The 18,669-nt window shown below is 45.2% G+C and overlaps 1 protein-coding gene across 2 annotated transcripts in view; it reads left to right on the top strand.

Moving 5' to 3' along the window:
• The window catches only part of GID8 (GID complex subunit 8 homolog), a 444,881-nt gene that overhangs the window by 424,499 nt on the left and 1,713 nt on the right, over window positions 1-18,669 (top strand). For both annotated transcript variants that reach the window (XM_044089903.1, XM_044089902.1), the window contains exon 4: window positions 16,662-16,859. In XM_044089903.1, coding sequence (XP_043945838.1) covers window positions 16,662-16,859 — 198 coding nt within the window. The remainder of the gene's footprint in view (window positions 1-16,661; window positions 16,860-18,669) is intronic.

The following is an 18,669-nucleotide window of genomic DNA, read 5'->3' as shown; positions in this document are numbered from 1 at the left end:
CCTCCGCCCCTGCCAAACCTGACAGATACTACAGGGTCCCGGATTCTCATTTCCATTTGTATAAAGCCCATTCTGCAGACCCAGAAACTATTTCTCAGGGCCCTAAAGGGGTTGCGTCCGCTACTGCCAAAAATCCTCTACCCTCTGACAGAGAGTCTAGAGCTTTAGAGAGATGGGGAAAGAAGGTGTATACTTCTGCAACTCTTTCTGTCAGGGCACTAAACTGTCAATTTTATATGATACAGTACCAGGAGTATTTGTTAGATGAACTGAATAAGAAACTTTCTTCTCCTGAAACCCTAGACCGTAAATCCCTTCAGGAGTTGGTACACAACTCACAACAGGTTAGTAATCATTTTTTAAAATGTGGCTATGATGCACTGGAGGCTTCATTAAGATCAGCTATGACTGGGGCAGTTATTCGTAGGCATGCCTGGCTGAAGGAGCAATCTTTGCCAGACCATGTCAAAGCTAAACTCCTGGATGCTCCAATGGAGAAACAAAATTTATTTGGCTCCTCTGCTCAGGAGATCTTAAAAAAGGTTGAACAAAAGGCAAAATCTGTGCAAACAGTTAAAGATTTCCTGCAAGTTCAACCACCTAGATTCAGCAGAAACTGGCCTACTAAGAATTGGTCCTTTCCAGACTCGGACAGAGCCCAGAGAGGCAGGAACAGGCGCCCTAGAGGCAGAGGTCAATCGAAGGGCTCCTACAGAGGCAGTCAGTGGCAGCCTACCAACCAGAGGAGTAGTGCAACAGCAACAACAACTACTACTACACCAGGACAGGGTCAGTGACTTAACTCTGATTCCGCCTACCAGGGATCAACTGGAAGCACCCTTGGGCGGAAAGCTGGCTTTATTTTCAAAAAACTGGCATTATATCACAAAGGATACATGGACATGATAGTGTTGTTGTGGGAGTGAACAGAGAGATGTCCTTCAAGGATGCATCTGCAGTCCTAACATATGGGTTGTCCTGCCTCAGGCAGCCCTTCGGTCGGCCGGATTCCAAAGTCTGGGTCTGGCCTCAGCTGATGTCGCACTTCACCCGACGTCATAGCTGCTGGGGTATAAAGGCATCAGCCGACGCCATTTTCCTCAGTCTTTCTTGCCGCGCGGTGCCCGAAGCAGAAGCTGTTCGCAAGTGCCGGTCGGTCAGATCCAGAGATTTCTACTACGAAGACTTCTAAAAAGCTAAGTACCCCGTTGGGGACTCTTTCTTGCCTCAGCCGATGTCAGACAAAGTAAATAATTGTTTAACTTGTGGGAAACAAATACCTCATAAGGATTTCCACTCTTACTGCCTTCCTTGTTTAGGCCCAGACCACGTATCAGCTTGTCTAGCCTGTGCTTCCTTCAACCGACGGACGCTTAGACGTCGGTCGGAGTTTGCAGAGGAGTTTTTTGGTCCTGCTTTTGCATACAAAATGCCGTCGGAGACTCCGACTGCACAATTAGCTAAAAAGCGTAAGGAAAAGGACCGACACTCGCGGTCCACGGTTTCGGCTGAAACCACGGTTAGGCCAACCGCGAGTGTCTCAGTTTCGGCTGAAACAGAGTCCTCGGTTCTTCCTTCGGCCGAAAGCATGCCTCCGATAGCCGAGGCCTCACAGAGCATGGCTGAATCTGCGACTGAAATTACCCCTGCTGAAGCAGGCACCCAGGATTTATCAGATACTATTCCTTTAGACATATCTACCCCTGCACGTGGGGCTGCTAGACCCCCTGCATCTATGTCTATCAAGGCTTTTTCCAGGGCTAAAGCAGCTAAGTCTTCTAAGGCCTTACCTGCTAAAACTCCCTCACACAGGCCTACCTCTAGTTCCCAAATGCTCAGCCTGGCTGAGGATCTCATTTCTTTGATCAGGGGATCCCAACCTCACCCAGACAGGTCCTCTCAACCCCCTCCAGATAAGAGGCCTAGAACTGAACCCCCGGAATCTGTTTCTACAGACTATTCCTCGGATGACTCAGATATTTCATACCCTCAGGAAGGCCCATATTCTCCTTATGAGGATTCTGATGCAGAAGACTCCATTCCTTCTGCTTCTCCTCCTGAAGAATTTTCTTTTGGGGAAACCTTACATGCTATGAGGGAACACTTTCAATGGCAGGGCCAGGATTTTTCAGATTCAAGGAAAAGGCTAAGGACTTTTTTACATTTACCACAGCATAGGCCTTTAGCCATTCCTCCAGTACTAACAGTTGTTGATGATGCATATAATGATGCCTGTACTGCCCCTGATTCTCTTCCTCCGGCCCCTGCCAAGCCTGACAGATATTACAGGGTCCCGGACACACTACCATTTGTATAAGGCTCCTGTTGCAGATCCTGAAACCATTTCACAGGGCCCCAAAGCTGTGGCAGCTGCCTCTGCCAAAACCCTCTCCCCTCTGAAAGGGAATCTAGAGCATTAGAGAGATGGGGTAAAAAGGTTTATACTTCTGCTACTCTTTCGGCCAGGGCCTTAAACTGTCAATTTCACATGATTCAGTACCAGGAATTTTTGTTAGACCAGCTAAATAAAAAACTGTCCTCTCCTGAACCTATAGACCGCAAGTCCCTTCAGGATTTGGTACATAACTCTCAGCAGGTCAGTAACCATTTCTTAAAATGTGGCTATGATGCACTGGAGGCTTCCTTTAGATCAGCTATGACTGGAACAGTGATTAGAAGGCATGCCTGGTTAAAAGAACAATCCTTACCAGACCATGTTAAGTCAAAACTCCTAGATGCTCCTATGGAGAAACAAAGTTTGTTTGGCTCCCCTGCACAGCAGGTTCTAAAGAAGGTGGAAGAAAAAGCAAAATCTGTCCAAACAGTCAAGGATTTCTTACAGGTCCAACCTCCGAGGTTTAGCAGAAATTGGCCTTCGAAGAATTGGTCCTTTCCAGACACCTCCAGAGCACAGAGAGGCAGAAATAGACGCCCAAGAGGCAGAGGTCAATCCAGGGGTGCCTACAGGGGACGTCGGTGGCAGCCTAACAACCAGAGAAGTACTGCCACAGATTCAGCTACAACCACTTCCACAGGACAGACACAATGACTTGGCTCTGATTACGCCTACCAGGGAACAACTGGAAGCACCCTTGGGCGGAAAACTAGCCTTATTTTCCGTAAACTGGCATTACATTACAGGAGACAAATGGACTTTACAAACAATAGACAAAGGCTACAGGTTTCACTTCCACACTCTACCAAAAAGAGAGGAATGCCAAACCTACCACCAAGCCAAAAAACAAACGCTCTAAGACAAATCAACAACCTACTAAGGATGAGAGCTATAGAAAAGGTACCGCCTATGGAACAAGGCCAAGGATTTTACTCCAGACTTTTCCTTGTACCAAGAAAAGAAAATCAATGGAGACCTATTCTCGACCTGTCCGCTCTGAACACATACCTCATTGTCCCAAAATTCAAAATGCTGACCCTACAGCAACTTCTTCCCATGCTGGGCAAGGAGTCTTGGCTGGTGACTCTAGATCTCAAGGAGGCATACCTGCACATCCCTATACGACCAGATTGCAGAAGACACCTCAGATTCCTTGCAGGATCAGAGCATTATCAATTCTCAGCATTGCCCTTTGGCTTATCTACTGCGCCCAGAGTATTCACGAAATGCCTGGCATCAGTAATTGCTCATTGCAGGCTTCAGGGAATTCAAATTTACCCATACCTGGACGACTGCCTAATACAAGCGGACAACAAGACAAAATTAACAAAAGATTTGGAAAAGGTCATACAACTGCTGCAAGCCTTGGGATACACAGTCAACATGCAAAAGTCAAGACTAGTACCATCCCAAAGGATAACATTCTTGGGTGCAGAACTGGACACATCAACTCAGATGGCCTTTCTCACAGAAGAAAAACAAAAGCAACTACCAGTCTATTTCATGACATTAACAACACAGACTCAGCTTACTGCAAGGAAAGTCCTGCAAGCCCTGGGTTACATGGCATCCTGCATAATATTGATTCTGCATGCCAGACTGCATATGAGAAAGTTGCAATGGTACCTAAGGAATGTATGGTCTCAACACAAGCACAGTCTAGAAGCCCAGATTCCAATAATTCCATGCCTGAAGCAAGAATTCCTGTGGTGGGCTCAGGCCTGTCAGTTGAACAGAGGATTGCCTTTCCACAAACCTCATCCAAGCCAGACCATCACCAGGGACGCCTCAGACCTAGGCTGGGGGGCACACATGGTGGACAAGTGTATACAAGGCCTATGGACACAAGACCAGCTGAATCTACACATAAATCAAAAGGAGATGCTGGCAGTGAAACATGCAATCCAGGCATTCAGACCATTTCTTCAACAGGGTCACCTGCTGATAAGGACGGACAATACCACAGTCATGTGGTACATCAACAAACAGGGAGGTACACACTCATATCCTCTGTGCCGGATGGCAATGGACCTGTGGAATGTGGCCCTGAATCTCAACATTCAACTCCAGGCCAGATTTGTACCAGGAAAAGAAAATTCACTAGCAGACACCTTAAGCAGAACTACCACGGATGCTCACGAATGGATGCTGCATCCAGATATCTTCAAAACCATAACAAAGAAATGGGGACTACCAGAGATAGACCTGTTCGCCTCCCCACACAACCACCAATTGAAGAAATTCTGCACAAGAGCATACCACCCACTTGCTTGGAGGGTGGACTCCCTTTCCTTCAGCTGGAAAAACCTGACAGCATATGCATTCCCACCTCTTCCTTTGATGTACAAAGTCCTACTGAAGATCAAAGAGGATCAGCCAAGGATAATCCTGATAGCTCCAGATTGGCCGAGACAACATTGGTACCCGCTACTGAGAAGCATGTCTCGGACACACGCATGGCCTCTACCTCTATGTCCTTTACTTCTAACACAGAACAACTACAAGATCCTACATCCAAACTTGAAAACACTACAGCTAGCTGCTTGGAATATTGCATAAAACAAAATAACCCAGATTTATCTCGGAGGGTTAAGGACATTAACTTGGAGGCTCGCAGACCCTCCACAAGGAAGACTTATTCAGCCAAATGGAAAAAGATACCTCATTTGGAGTGCAGCAAAAGGGGAAAATGTCTCATTGGCAAACATAGCAAACATCCTGGAATACTTAGCAGAACTGTTCCACAATGGCCTGTCCTACTCCTCCATTAAGATTCATGCGTCAGCAATTTCAGCAGAATACAACATGGATCCTCCTGTCTTCTCTCATCCTCTACTCGGGCAGTTCCTGAGAGGAATCAAAAATGTAAAGCCTCCAAGGAAACCACCTTTGCCTACATGGGATCTCAACTTTGTGCTGGAAAAGTTAACGCTTCCCCCTTTTGAACCAGCAGCAACAGCAGACTTACAGTTCTTATCTTGGAAAACTGCTTTCCTGCTTGCAATCACTTCAGCAAGAAGGGTATCTGAGTTACAGGCATTAATGGCAGTACAGCCCTTCCTTATCTTCCATCAGGATAGAGTGTCTCTGAGAACTAACCCTACTTTTATGCCAAAAGTGGTCTCCAGAGTATCATTGAACCAAGCGATTCATTTACCTACATTCTTCCCCAACCCACAGAACAGGGGGGAAAGACTACTACATACCTTGGATGTGCACAGACAATTACGCTACTATCTGGACAGAACTAAGACCAACAGAAAAACTGACCAGCTTCTGGTAGCATATGCAACAGGAATGCAAGGAAAAGCAATTTCAAAACAGACGATCTCAAAATGGATAGGAAATTGCATTAGATTTTGCTACTCTTTTCATGGAAAGACAACTCCAGAAAATATCAGGCCTCACTCCACAAGAGCTACAGCCACCACTACAGTTTTCCTACGAGGAGTGGCTACCAAAGACATTTTAGAAGCTGCTACTTGGAGCTCCGTGCATACATTTGCCAAGCATTATAATCTTCCTTTATACTCCAGATCCCGAGCGGGTTTTGCAACTGCTGTTTTGCAAGGGATCTTAACTACACCATCTTTATCTTAGTACCTCCTCCCCCAGTTTGGCTATGGTATTCTACCCATATGTTAGGACTGCAGATGCATCCTTGAAGGACGTAGTACAGTTTTGTACCTACCATAAATGTAGATGTCCGATAGGTATGCATCTGCAGTCAGGATTACCCACCCTCCTTCCCCTCTGTGGTATTCCTAGGGTACTTACCCTCTTTTAGCTAGCTGGGGGAATCTATTGTGGTGTATTTGTTTGTATATATGTATATATATATATATATATATATATGTATATATGTATATGTATATATATATATGTATATATATATATATATATATATATATATATATATATATATATATGTATATATATATATATATATATATATATATATATATATATATATATATATTTTGCTCTCTACTGTTTGGAATTATTTGCATTTATCCAAATTTAGCCTTCCTAGGCACCTGGCATCTGGGGCAAGAAACACTGAGGAAAATGGCGTCGGCTGATGCCTTTATACCCCAGCAGCTATGACGTCGGGTGAAGTGCGACATCAGCCGAGGCCAGACCCAGACTTTGGAATCCGGCCGACCGAAGGGCTGCCTGAGGCAGGACAACCCATATGTTAGGACTACAGATGCATACCTATCGGACATCTACATTTATGGTAGGTACAAAACTGTACTTTCATTCCTGTTAATAAGGGTGTTTTTTGGGGGGTATCAGGAGTTTTGTTTTATTAGGGTTCAGAGCAACGTGGTTATTGGACATACAAATTTTGGTTGATGCAAAGGCATTTTGAGTAAGAAGTTGTAGCTTAGATGTGGATTTGGCAGTGCAGATTGTAGAATCAGCGTATTGGATGACAGTGCCTTGTGCAAGAGTGGCATGGAAGTTGTTGATAAAATATATGAATAGGAGGGTGCCCTTTAGGGATCCTTAGGATACTCCTGTAGTGATGTATAGAATGGTGAGGAGTGTAGCTATTTTGATTCTCAAACTATATCTCCAATAGACAACAATCCATCAGTTTAACATTGGGGTTGAGATACCAAAGAGGGAGAGTATGGAGAGAAGGGGATGGGATACCATGTCAAAGGCCTTTGAGAGATCAAGGAAGAGTGAGGGAGACTGTCCTGTTTATGGTGTCCATACAGGAGGTGAGAGCTGTGGTTGTGCTGTGACCTGGCCTGAAACCATGCTGAGAGAGAGGATTTGGTTGGCCACCAGATTAAGAAGCCGGTTGTGCACATATTTTTCTAAAATGTTAGATATGGGAGAGAGGATAGCGATTGTTCTTAAATTGGAGATATCTAAGTTGGTGTCATCTTTATGAAGTGGAAGGGTATAAGCTTTTTTCCACATTAGTTGTACATAGGACTTCTGAATGGATCTATTAAGGAGTATGCAGGAATTCAGCTGGTAAGTTGTCTGAGGCATTAGTACAAGGTTTGAGTTTAAGAAGTCTGTTTATGTTGAAGGTGGATGTAGGTGTGAGAGAATGTAGGTGGTGTGGAGGCTGAGGAGTGTGATGAAGAGGGTTCAGCTAGATTAGGTTTTATTTGCGGGAAGGTGGTAGTGAGTTTAGCTATGGTATCGATAAAATATGAGTTAGAGTGGGGCTATTTCGATCGGAGTTTTGTCTGGATTGGGGCAGGGATTGTTACTAGAGCCTGAATGAAGTAGAGAATTAATTGCAGCCCAGAATTTCTTGGGATTTAATTTGTGATTATCTGGAAGGGTTTAGAAGTGATTTTATTTTTAATGACTAGTCGTTTTGCTTGATTGCATAGCTGTTCATAATGAATAAAGTCCACAGGATTTTTATTTTTATTTATTTATTTTTTTGCCAGGCTTTCCAAGCTTTGTCCCTTTCATTCATAATTTGCTTTCTTGGTTTGGTAAGCTAGCTAGGATGCTTAGACTTTACTCTTTAGACAGAATGGGGCAAGACTATTTAATATTCTAAGAAATGTTGAAATGAAAAATTCAAGAGTTTTTAATTAACACCAATTGATACTTTGTAAGATTTCATTGAAAGTAGTAGGTCAGAAATGAGTAAGGTCTCGTTTGCCTAAATTGGCGTGTACAAGACACTGAAGTCCGTTTACGTACTATAAAGGCTGGTGAGTTGTTACTAATGGTATTTGGAAGTACACCAGAGGATGTGATGTTGTTTGGCTCAGACACCAGGATCCAGTCCAAGGTTGAGCCTGTTTTCCTGTTAGTGTTGGGTCTGGTTATATTGGTAATTAGCTGGGTGTAGTTATATAGGTTGATATTGGTGGAAGGATGTTGAGCAGAGATATCAAGCCAGTTAATGTTAAAGTCCCCTAAGATGATAGTTTTGTTTTTAATGCTATTATTTGTCCAGGCAAGGATATCTTCTAGAATTGGAATATTGTTGCCTGGGGGGATGTATAGGACCATGATGCAAAGGCTTTTATGAATGTTAAGTTTAAGGAAGGCTACTTGTATCTCTGCTGTGGAGAATTGAGGGATAGGTTTTGTGTATGGAACTACTGTGAAGGAGCCAGCTTTTTTACCATCAAACTTCAGTTGGCAGCCATCTCTAATTTTCATTCTGGCAATGTTTTCACCCCCCTCCCCCAACTTCCAAACTGTGTAGGGCCTTCCTGAAGTATGTCATCCTCCTCAGACCTCCTGTAAAAGATCCTTGCCTGCCATGTTATCTCACTGTGGTGTTGTATTTCAACCAGTGGGTGATTGTGACTTTCCTTCATGGCAGACAGTCTTTCTCATTGCCCTCACCTCAGCAAAGAGAATCCCGGAGATTCAGGCCTTGTCTTCTAAGCCATCTTACATTATTTTCCATAAGGGTAGGGTGTCTCTTCATACAAATCCTTTTTTTATGGCCAAGGTAGGTACAGAATCCTACCTCAACCAAGACCATTCAACTACCAGTATTCTTACCAAATTTTTCTAATGATGTAGAACATTTGATGTTAAGTTGTCAATCTCGCCTTCATTCTTGCTTGATGGGTTCGGAGCCGATCCCTCGGCTCCGACTCGGCACTTGCTAAGCTCGAGAGTCACTTTTACCAGCTCGAGGCAACCCCATATCCCATGATGCAAGGCGGTAAGTACCCAGATCTCGTTTGCCGCTTCGCTTATGAGGTCCTCCTTTTACCAGCTCCTGGTAAGTGATTTACTAATTCGCTATTTTAGCCCCTTTGAACTTAAAAACCCCTTATTGTTAGTTTTTATTTAGTTTTAATCTGTTTCTGACAGAAATTTGTCTGTCTCTTATTATTTTTTAGTCAGACTTTACCCATCCCATCCCCCCCCCCTGTTAGGGTGTGTGTGTGTGTTTGTACTTATACCTTTTTGGTATATTTAAATTTAAAGTCTTTGACTGGTGTGTGTGTGTGTGTGTTTTGTGTGACACCATGTCAAAAGAAAGGGTCTCAGGCTTTAAGAAGTGTGACTCGTGCTGTCAGAAGATGTCTCTGACAGACGGTCACACTTCTTGCCTTTATTGCCTGGGGCCTCTTCACCTGCAGGACTCCTGTGCTATATGTCATTCTTTCAGCCAGAGAGTCCTGCAGGAAAGAAGAAATAAATTAATACTCAGGGCCTTCTGCCGGAGGGCTCTCCGGCTAAGTCGGCTCCACCTAAGACTGCCAAGTCTTCCAAGGCCCAGGCTTCTGTGTCAAAGCCTGCGGCCTCGGCTCCAACTCGTTCTGAGTCGAGATCGGCTCCGGCTGGAGCCGATTCTGGCTTAACCAGCCTTCGCACCGATGGCTATCGGTGCCGATTCTGCATCGACCACTTCGTGTCGGCCCAATCGCCTCCGACCACCATGTGGCACAGGCATCGGTGTCGGCTCCGATCGGCTCCGACACCGTTACTTTTGTGGCTGTATCGGCTCCGGCTGGAGCCGATGCATCGAGGCTACCTGTCGGCTCCGATAAGTTGTCGGCTCCGACAGGTTCAATAGTTTCATCGGTTCCGATGGCTCCTTCGAGGAAGAGGTCGGGGTCTCCTTCCTTGGAGCCGATACTTCGCCCGCTTCACCTCCCCTCCCGGAACGGAGCCATCGGAGCCGATCTTCAAGGTCATCCAGGCTTTCGGACCATGACTTAGAGAGAGTGGTCAGTAGATTACTTAAGTCACAGGCACTGGCCCAAATGTTACATAGTCCGTCTCAACAGACGACTATTGGTCCACACCCCGTTACAGTTCCTCCTTCAACTCTACCCCAGAGCTTGGAGTTGGAGTCTTCGAATGTTTACTGCTACGGCTGAGGGACGGATCCCCCTTCTGTCCCTTCAGCCTCTACTCTTATCTCCTCTTCGAGACCTTCCTTAGAGGGATTCGGTGGCCGGGCTTCCATGGTCTCCTCCGAGGGGGTGAGTGGCATCGGACCCTTGTCCGAGCCCGCTCTTCCCCTTGGAGCCTCGGCCTTGGTGAGCTCGGCTCCGACATCTGCCTCGGAGACTTCCCTTCGGTGGTCCCTGGAGTTCCTAGCTCTTCGGAACGGGTTCTCTCGGACCTGCCTGGGAGGGGAGCATTCGAGGTGATGAAGAGTGTGCTGGCCACTGGTATCAGCCAGCAGTCTGTTCCCTTAGCTCCTCCCTCTATAGTGCCTGTTGACATCTCTGCCACTTCTCTTGCTACAGGACCCAGAGATCCTCCACCTCAGGTTTCCCCATTGGGAATTTCCCCCTCTTCCGAGGATTCTCCTGATGTTTCGGGAGATCCTCCTAGGAAGAGGACTTGTAAGAGGAAACACGTAGACTGGCCCGAGTCTATCAGTTCAGATACTGACTTTGATGAGTCAGAGGGATCCCCAAGATCCCCTCTGAGGATGTCTCCTTCTCAGACATCCTAGAACTCCTTAGACAGAGGGGAAACTGGCCCACCAATAATCCCTCTGAGGATGAGTCAGTATACCTAGAGGCGTTTGGATCTCGGCCCTCCACCTCCTGGGTGTCTCCGCCTTCGACCCCTTATGCAGGTTATTGCCCGAAGGCGTGGGCTGCTCCTGACTCTGTAGAGCCAGTCCCTAGGAGGCCTTCAAAATTTATCACTGCCCCGTGTGACAAGCAATTCCTCACTAAGGGTGTCCCCGCTGATGCCATGGTGGTGGCTGCTGCCACCAAGAAGGAACTTGCAGATCCTTCCGTACCCGTCCATCCTCCTAATAAGGACTCTAGGACCATGGATAGGTACGGTAAGCGGATGTTTTCCTCAGCGACCTTTGCTATGCGTTCGCTGAATTACCTATGTCACTTCACCAGACTCCAGAGGGATATCCTTAAGGAGCTGGGTGAAGTAGTACAGGATCCTACAGCTGCAGGGGCTCAAGAAAAATTGCTTCGCAGCTAGGAACCCTTAATTCCATTGCAAACTCCTCCATGCGGCTAATATCATATGCTGCTGATGGAGCGAGTAGGGCCGCAGGTACAGGTGTGGCTCTTAGACGCCAAGCCTGGATGCGGCTATGTGACTTTGCAGATCCCTTTAAGGCGTCCTTCACAAATTCTCCCTTTGATGGGTCAGCTTTGTTTGGCCCTCAGGTGAAGGAAACTTTGACCAGGTGTGAGCAGGACGGCAAGACTCTTTCTGCTGTAGGAGTCCGTTTTCCACCCCTTCTAGACCTTACCCCAAAGGACAGAAAGGTGGCAAAATGTGGTTCCAAAATCCCAAGGAGTCACGCCGATTCACGTGGTCAGTTTACCCCTAGAGGCAGAGGGGTAACAACAACAGACGCCGCTCTAGAGGCAGAGGGGTCCGAAAAACCAGCGAAACAGAGAGCCTCTCTCTGACAAGCCCTTTCAGCATCCCCGAGATGTTGCCCGGCTGTCCCTCCTTGGAGGCAGTCGGGAAGATTATCACTGTACCCAGAAGCCTGGCATTCCCTCACTCAAGACAGATGGGTACAGTCGATCATATCCAAGGGGTTACATAATTCCTTTCGAGGAAAGTCCCTTCCCCTCAAATTCCCTTCCAGATGTACCACCCGGTCTAAGGGAAATTGCAGAGTTAGAAGTCTCAAAACTACTGCAAAAAATTCAGCCAGTTACAATAGACCATTCAGAGCCCGGAATCTACTCAAGGTTCTTTTTGGTCCCCAAAAAGACGGGAGACTGGAGACCAATATTGGATCTCAGCAGACTCAACAAGTCTGTGAGGAAGACAAGATTCGAATGGTCACTCTTCAGTCAATTCTGCCCTTCTTACAGAAGGACAACTGGATGTGCTCAATAGATCTTCAGGATGCGTACTATCACATCAAAATTCACAGACGCTCCAGGAGATTTCTCCGCCGGCTGGGGTCCAGTCATTTCCAGTTCAGAGCCCTGCCCTTTGGTCTCACTACAGCCCCCAGAGTGTTCACCAAATGCATGGCAGTGGTCACGGCTCACCTGAGACGTCAAGGATTCCAGGTGTTTCCGTATCTCGACGACTGGCTCCTGTCAGCCACCACCAGGCATCAGCTTATTCAAGCCAGAGATTACACAATAAGTCTTTGTTCTCATTTGGGCATCTCGATCAACTTCGAAAAGTCATCCTTATCGCCCTGCCAGTCTATTACTTTCATAGGCGAAACTTAAACACTGTTCGGATGTCAGCTACCCTTACAGATCAAAGAGTTTCAGACATTCAGAGTCATGTCAGGATCATTCTGGCCAACAAGAAAGTACAGGCCAGAATGGTTCTAAAGGTATTAGGCCTCATGGCTGCGGCCATTACTCTTCTTCCCTGGCTCGATTCTACATGCCTTCTTCAGTGGATGCTGTTCACACAGTGGTCGTACCAACAACTTCCAATGCGCCACCAGATTCTGGTGACACAGATTTGCAAAGATCATCTTGCTTGGTGGATCACATCTCCTCAGGTTCACCAAGGCAGGTACTTTGTACCCCATCCCGATAGCCACTGTCACCACGGATGCCTCCCTGATCGGGTGGGGGTCATTATCAGGGCAGGATGGTTCATGGGACGTGGCAGCCGCTCGAGTACCATCTGCACATAAATGTCCTGGAGATGAGAGCAGTGCTTTTAGCGTTGCAAGCCCTCAACGACTTTCTTCCCGTAGGGACAATTGCAGTCCACACAGACAACATGTCTGTAGTTTGGTATATCAACAAACAGGGCGGAACCAAGTCCTACCCCTTGTGTCGAGAAGCGCTCAGACTATGGCAATGGGCGATCTCCTCTCATCGGTTTCTGGTAGCAACGCATATCCCTGGGAAAACCAACATTGTAGCGGACAGATTGAGCAGAGCTATTCTCATGCCTCACGAGTGGTCTCTCAAGCAATCTATAGCGGAAGAGATATTTCTGGAATGGGGTCGTCCATGTTGCGATCTTTTTTTTACTCCCCAAAACAGCAAATGCCCAGACTTCTTCTGTCTCTTCCCTCTACCAGGCCATCCCCCCAGAGACGCTCTGACCCAGGATTGGCCCCAGGGACTTCTTTATGCCTTCCCTCCATTTCCTCTGATCCCTCAAGTTATCCAGAAAGCTACCGTTTTGAGAGCCAAATTGATTCTCATTGCCCCTTACTGGCCTCGACAAGTTTGGTTCCCGTTCCTCCATCACCTTTTGGTGCAGCCGTGGCATCTGGACCCAGTGCCAGATCTTCTGATTCACCAATCCGGTCAGCTGCACCGGTCTATCCCTTCTCTCAACCTCACAGCATGGTTGCTCCACTTCCTTCCTTAGCCAGGCTTCCTTTGATCTCTAACCCAGTTAGAGATATCATAGTAGTTTAAAATCCTCTACCAGGAGGATTTATACAAGCAAATGGAAACGTTTCTCTTATTGGGCTAAGGCCAAGAATATTGATCCTTTCACTGCCCCTGTTCAGGCAGTCCTGGACTTCTTAGCAGAGATTTTTCATGCAGGCTCCTCTTCTTCCACAGTCAGAGTTCAATTGGCTGCTATCTCCAACTTTCATGTCGGGTCGCAGATCATAATATTATGTCCCATAGGCTCTGCAGGGCCTTCTTGAAAGGAATTTTCCTACTAAAGCCTCCAATCAGGAATCCTCCTCCTCAGTGGGATCTAAATTTAGTGCTGACATCCTTGATTCTTCCCCTTTGAGCCAGCTGTTTCTTGTTCCCTGAAATTTCTTTCTTGGAAAACTTTATTCTTAGTGGCTATTACATCGCCAGGAGGGTGTCTGAACTTCATGCTCTATCGGTTCGACCCCCTATTTGGTTTTTCACAAAGACAGAGTATCTTTGAGAACTAATCCGACCTTTTGCCTAAGGTCGCTTCAAAGACCAATTTGAATCAATCCATTGATCTCCTGTATTTTTCCCAAACTATTCAGACAGAGCTGAACAAAACTACATTATCTTGATGTCCACCGTCAACTTAGATATTATTTGGACAGAACAAAAAATTTAGAAAATCTGATCAACTTTTTGTTTCCTATGCGGATAATAAAAAGGCCTTCCTGTTTCTAAAGTGACCTTGTCCAGATGGCTTTCTTCGGTCATCTCTGAAATTTATCTGCTCAGGGGAAAACAGCTGTGCTCAAAACCTAAAGCACATTCAACTAGGAGCTTAGCTACTTCTACAGCCTTTCAAGCTAGACTTCCTTTAGACACTATTTGTGCAGCGCCACTTGGGCCACTCCTCACACTTTTGTTTCCCATTACAAATTGGACTTGGCCTCCAGGGACAGAGCCAGTTTTGGCTCTACAGTCCTCAAGAGTCTGTTCCATTGAGCCACCCAGGATAGAGGTGCTAGGGACGCGGTCCCATCAAGCAAGAATGAAGGCGAGATTGACAACTTAACATTTAGAAGTTATGTACCTACCATAACGTTCCATGTTAGTTGTCTTCTCTCGCCTTCTTTCTTGCGACCCTCCCTCCTTCCCCCAGGCCTGGACAGACCTTGTTATAAGAAATTATTATGCTGAAGACCATTCAGACCTGGTCCTTCTTCCATCCTGTAAGTTTTCTTTCTTCCTTTGGGAAGTGTTTGTTATGCTTGGTGCTATTGCCCTTTATCAAACGAGATCTGGGTACTTACCGCCTTGCATCATGGGATATGGGGCTGCCTCGAGCTGGTAAAAGTGACTCTCGAGCTTAGCAAGTGCCGAGTCGGAGCCGAGGGATCGGCTCCGAACCCATCAAGCAAGAAAGAAGGCGAGAGAAGACGACTAACATGGAACGTTATGGTAGGTACATAACTTCTAATTACATATGCTAGATGTTCAGAGGCAGTTACATTTTTACCTACACAGGACAAAACCCTTTTGAAAATCAGAACAGCTATTTTTGTCCTTCTCTCCTAGCTGGCTGGGTCAGGCAGTAGATTACAGTTACCTTGTCCTCCTAAGGCCCATTCTACTAGATCTGTGTTCACCTCACCCGCCTTTTCTTCCGGGGCTTCTTTAGATGATAACTGTGCTACAGCCACTTGGTCGAAGGCTCACACGTTTGTCTCGTATTACAAATTTAGACTTTGTTTCCCAGAACAGGACTCCATTCGGTTCGGCAGTGCTCCGGCATATCTTTCCTTGAGACCACCCAGGAGTTGTGGAGCTTGGAATTCTACTTGTATGTGAGGAGGAATGAGAGAGACAACATCAAATTTATTAGTTATGTACTTACCATAACTTTAATGCCACAGTGGTGCAGCGGTAGCGTTGTTGCCTCACGCCAAGAGGTTCTCCCGTTCGATTCTCGGATGGAGTGTGGGGTGTGCCTTCTGTGTGGAGTCTGTATGTCCTCCCCGCGGTTGGGTGGTGTTCGAAAAACATGTGTAAATGGGTGTGCATTCATTGAAGGTTGAACGTCAAGCTGGCACCTCGCCGTTCGTGAAAATGTACTGCCAATCATTAGCGGACCGGAGTTCCTCTGTGGCGACCCCCTAACCGGGAAAAGCCGAAAGACAACAACAACTTACCATAACTTTAACATTTGTTTACTGGGAAATTCTGACTTGGGACGAGACAGTTTTCAGCAGAGGCCCGGGCAGAAAAGCTCCAGATGCATGTCTTTGTGACATGGGAGGAAACCAGAATACCTGGAGGGAACCCACACTAGCACAGGGAGGACATGCAGACTTCAAACAGAAGACACCCCAGCTGAGAATCGAATCAGAGAACCTCTTGCTGTGAGATGACAACGGTAACTGCTGCACCACTGTCATCCCAACTCGGTATCTGTGTTGTCTTCTTTCATTAGTCCTCACCTTTCTTCCCTGCCATCCTCCTTAGTGCTCTAAAAGACTTGGCGAGAACTCCTTAGGAACTGCTGTTCCTGGTGTTGAGCTTCTGGTTATGGATGCATACTAATTTCCTTCTTTCCCTGCTCTATTCTCTTATGGGCAGCAAACTCGCTCTGTGGAGGCTGGTTGGAATGTGGGGCATTGTTAGAAGTGGGAGGAGCTCGAGACTTTGATCCTAGTCTGAAAGAATGCAACGGAGTCCGATCCGAGGATCAATACCATATGTGAGGAGGAATGAAAGAAGACAACACAGATACCAAGTTATGGTAAGTACATAACTAATAATTTTCCATGCAGTGGTGATACAAGTGCCATGAGTGGTACATTGATATTTGTTTTGGCAGAAATTAAGGTTTTAAGTGTTTTGGTCGAAGGATAACGTTTTGTGGTTTAACTTTTAGCTGATCAATATTAAGAATTGCTTTGATTGTTTACTCTTAAAGTAATACTGTGGTATGTTTTTATGCCCTTCAGCAACAGCATCTGATCGAACTAATTCGCCAGCGTGAAACCGAAGCAGCCTTGGAGTTTGCCCAGACACAACTAGCTGAGCAAGGAGAGGAGAGTCGGGAGTGCCTGACTGAAATGGAAAGGACATTGGCTCTTCTTGCCTTTGACAACCCTGAGGAGTCTCCGTTTGGAGATCTGCTTAACATGATGCAGAGGCAAAAGGTGATTCTAATTTTTGACTGTTACTTGACATATTTCATTTTTACATTTGATATCTTGTATTCCTTTTTTTAACTTGCTGGTGTGATTACAGAAGCAAAAATTAACATGGGGATGTGTTGTACATATTCTCATTCATCAGGGTGATGTAGAACTTTACTGGCTTCTATGTTTTGATTGTGGTTGATTATGCCCTTTTCATTTACTGTATTTTTGTTCCCATTTGGACCTGTAGCTCTGTAATTGTGAGCAGGTTTTCCAATGCTCATGTGACCATTTTAGCTTTAACAGATATGTTTACTTGATTTTGAGCGATTGTCTTATTACAGTATGACAGCTGCTGTCTTAGTTGCATACAGATATTTCAAGTATGGAAAACAATGGCCTAGCCTGCCATTATACCAAAACAATCATTCCCATTGTAAGTGTCCCAAGTTGTTAAAAATGTCTAAGGTAGGGCTTCCTTTAATATAATTTGGTAGTTCATTCTATGCATCACCTGCTGTCTCAGAGAATCAATTAGTACATTTCTTTTTCCTGTATAATCTCCTAAACAGGTTGTCTTGATTCTGTACTACTCTTTAACTACCTATGGAAATGTTTGGGGTTTTCTTTAAATGCACTGTTATACCTGTGTTCTTTAAATGTAGTATGTATCTGTGGTCTCTTCTTAAATATATGAAACACTGTACAAATTCTGATGCTTTATTTTCATGCCTCTGCATTTTCCACTTGTCTACATTGCACTGTAGCTTGCTAGTAACATCCGCAATGTGCACTTTTTTGCTGGTTGGTTTATTTATTTTTTTTAATTTTATTTTTCATTTGTTTACCGGGAAGGTCTGACTGGAAACAGGTCCATTTTCAGTGGAGGCCCGGGGAGAAAAGCTCCAAGTATAGCAAAATACACTACAATACAATATAATACACTACAGTGTTGTACAAAAACAGTGGCTGAATGTTCACTAGTGTTCAATAGTAGTAGAATATAATACAGTGATACACTTATTTACAAGCTAAGACATAAATTAGCTTGGTAAGGTTGAGCATACTTAGCAAACAGTATAGTAGAGTATAATACAGTGAAAAACATAAAGCAGCTTGATATAGTTGAGCATACTTGGCAAACAGTATAAAAAAATTAACATTGCTGACTAATTGAGGGGTTGTAGAAGCTAACCTGGGGATGACAACATTTCCTGTGGTGTTTTTGTTTGACTTACCTGCCTTTCCAAAAGTTAAAACACTTTCACCAGCCACAGGATGTCAGGTTGGCAGATTTTCGTCTGTTGGGTTCCTGGCATATGGTAAGCTATAGTACTTTTATAGTGCACCTTTGAATTTAAGGCGTGGCTGTTTTTTTCTAGGGCCACGTTTCCTTTACAGTTTGAAGGTAGTGTTGCAGGGCTTTTTCTATCTCTGTTATTGTACAAGTTAAAACTTTCTTTCCTGCTAAAAGTAAGCCATTGTGAGATTGTGACAAGTTTTCAGTGTTGCATTGAAAATACTTTAGTTTCTTTTCCTTCTGTGTAAAACCTTTAAGAATGCAGCCTTGATATTTTTAGGTGGTGTCTTGTTGAAATTTAGGAATGATTAAGCACTGTCTAGTCAGTATTTCTTTTGATTGAACATGCTTACCAGAGTAGTGTGTAGCCGAAGTAGGTGCTGGCTGTTTTTGTCAGTTACCTGCATCTGTAAAGGCAGAAAATGTACCCATATAATGTAATAAACTGCTGTTTTTTTTTTTTTTTTTGTCTAGTGGTGGGCCAGAGTACTTTATGCCTCCTGAGGTAGATTGCCAAGATTGATTCCT

This window comes from Protopterus annectens, chromosome 12.part0 (genome assembly GCF_019279795.1).
Source record: "Protopterus annectens isolate FY-2018-M chromosome 12.part0, PAN1.0, whole genome shotgun sequence".
NCBI classification, from domain to species: domain Eukaryota; kingdom Metazoa; phylum Chordata; order Ceratodontiformes; family Protopteridae; genus Protopterus; species Protopterus annectens.
This window is presented reverse-complemented; position numbering and strand designations above follow the sequence as displayed.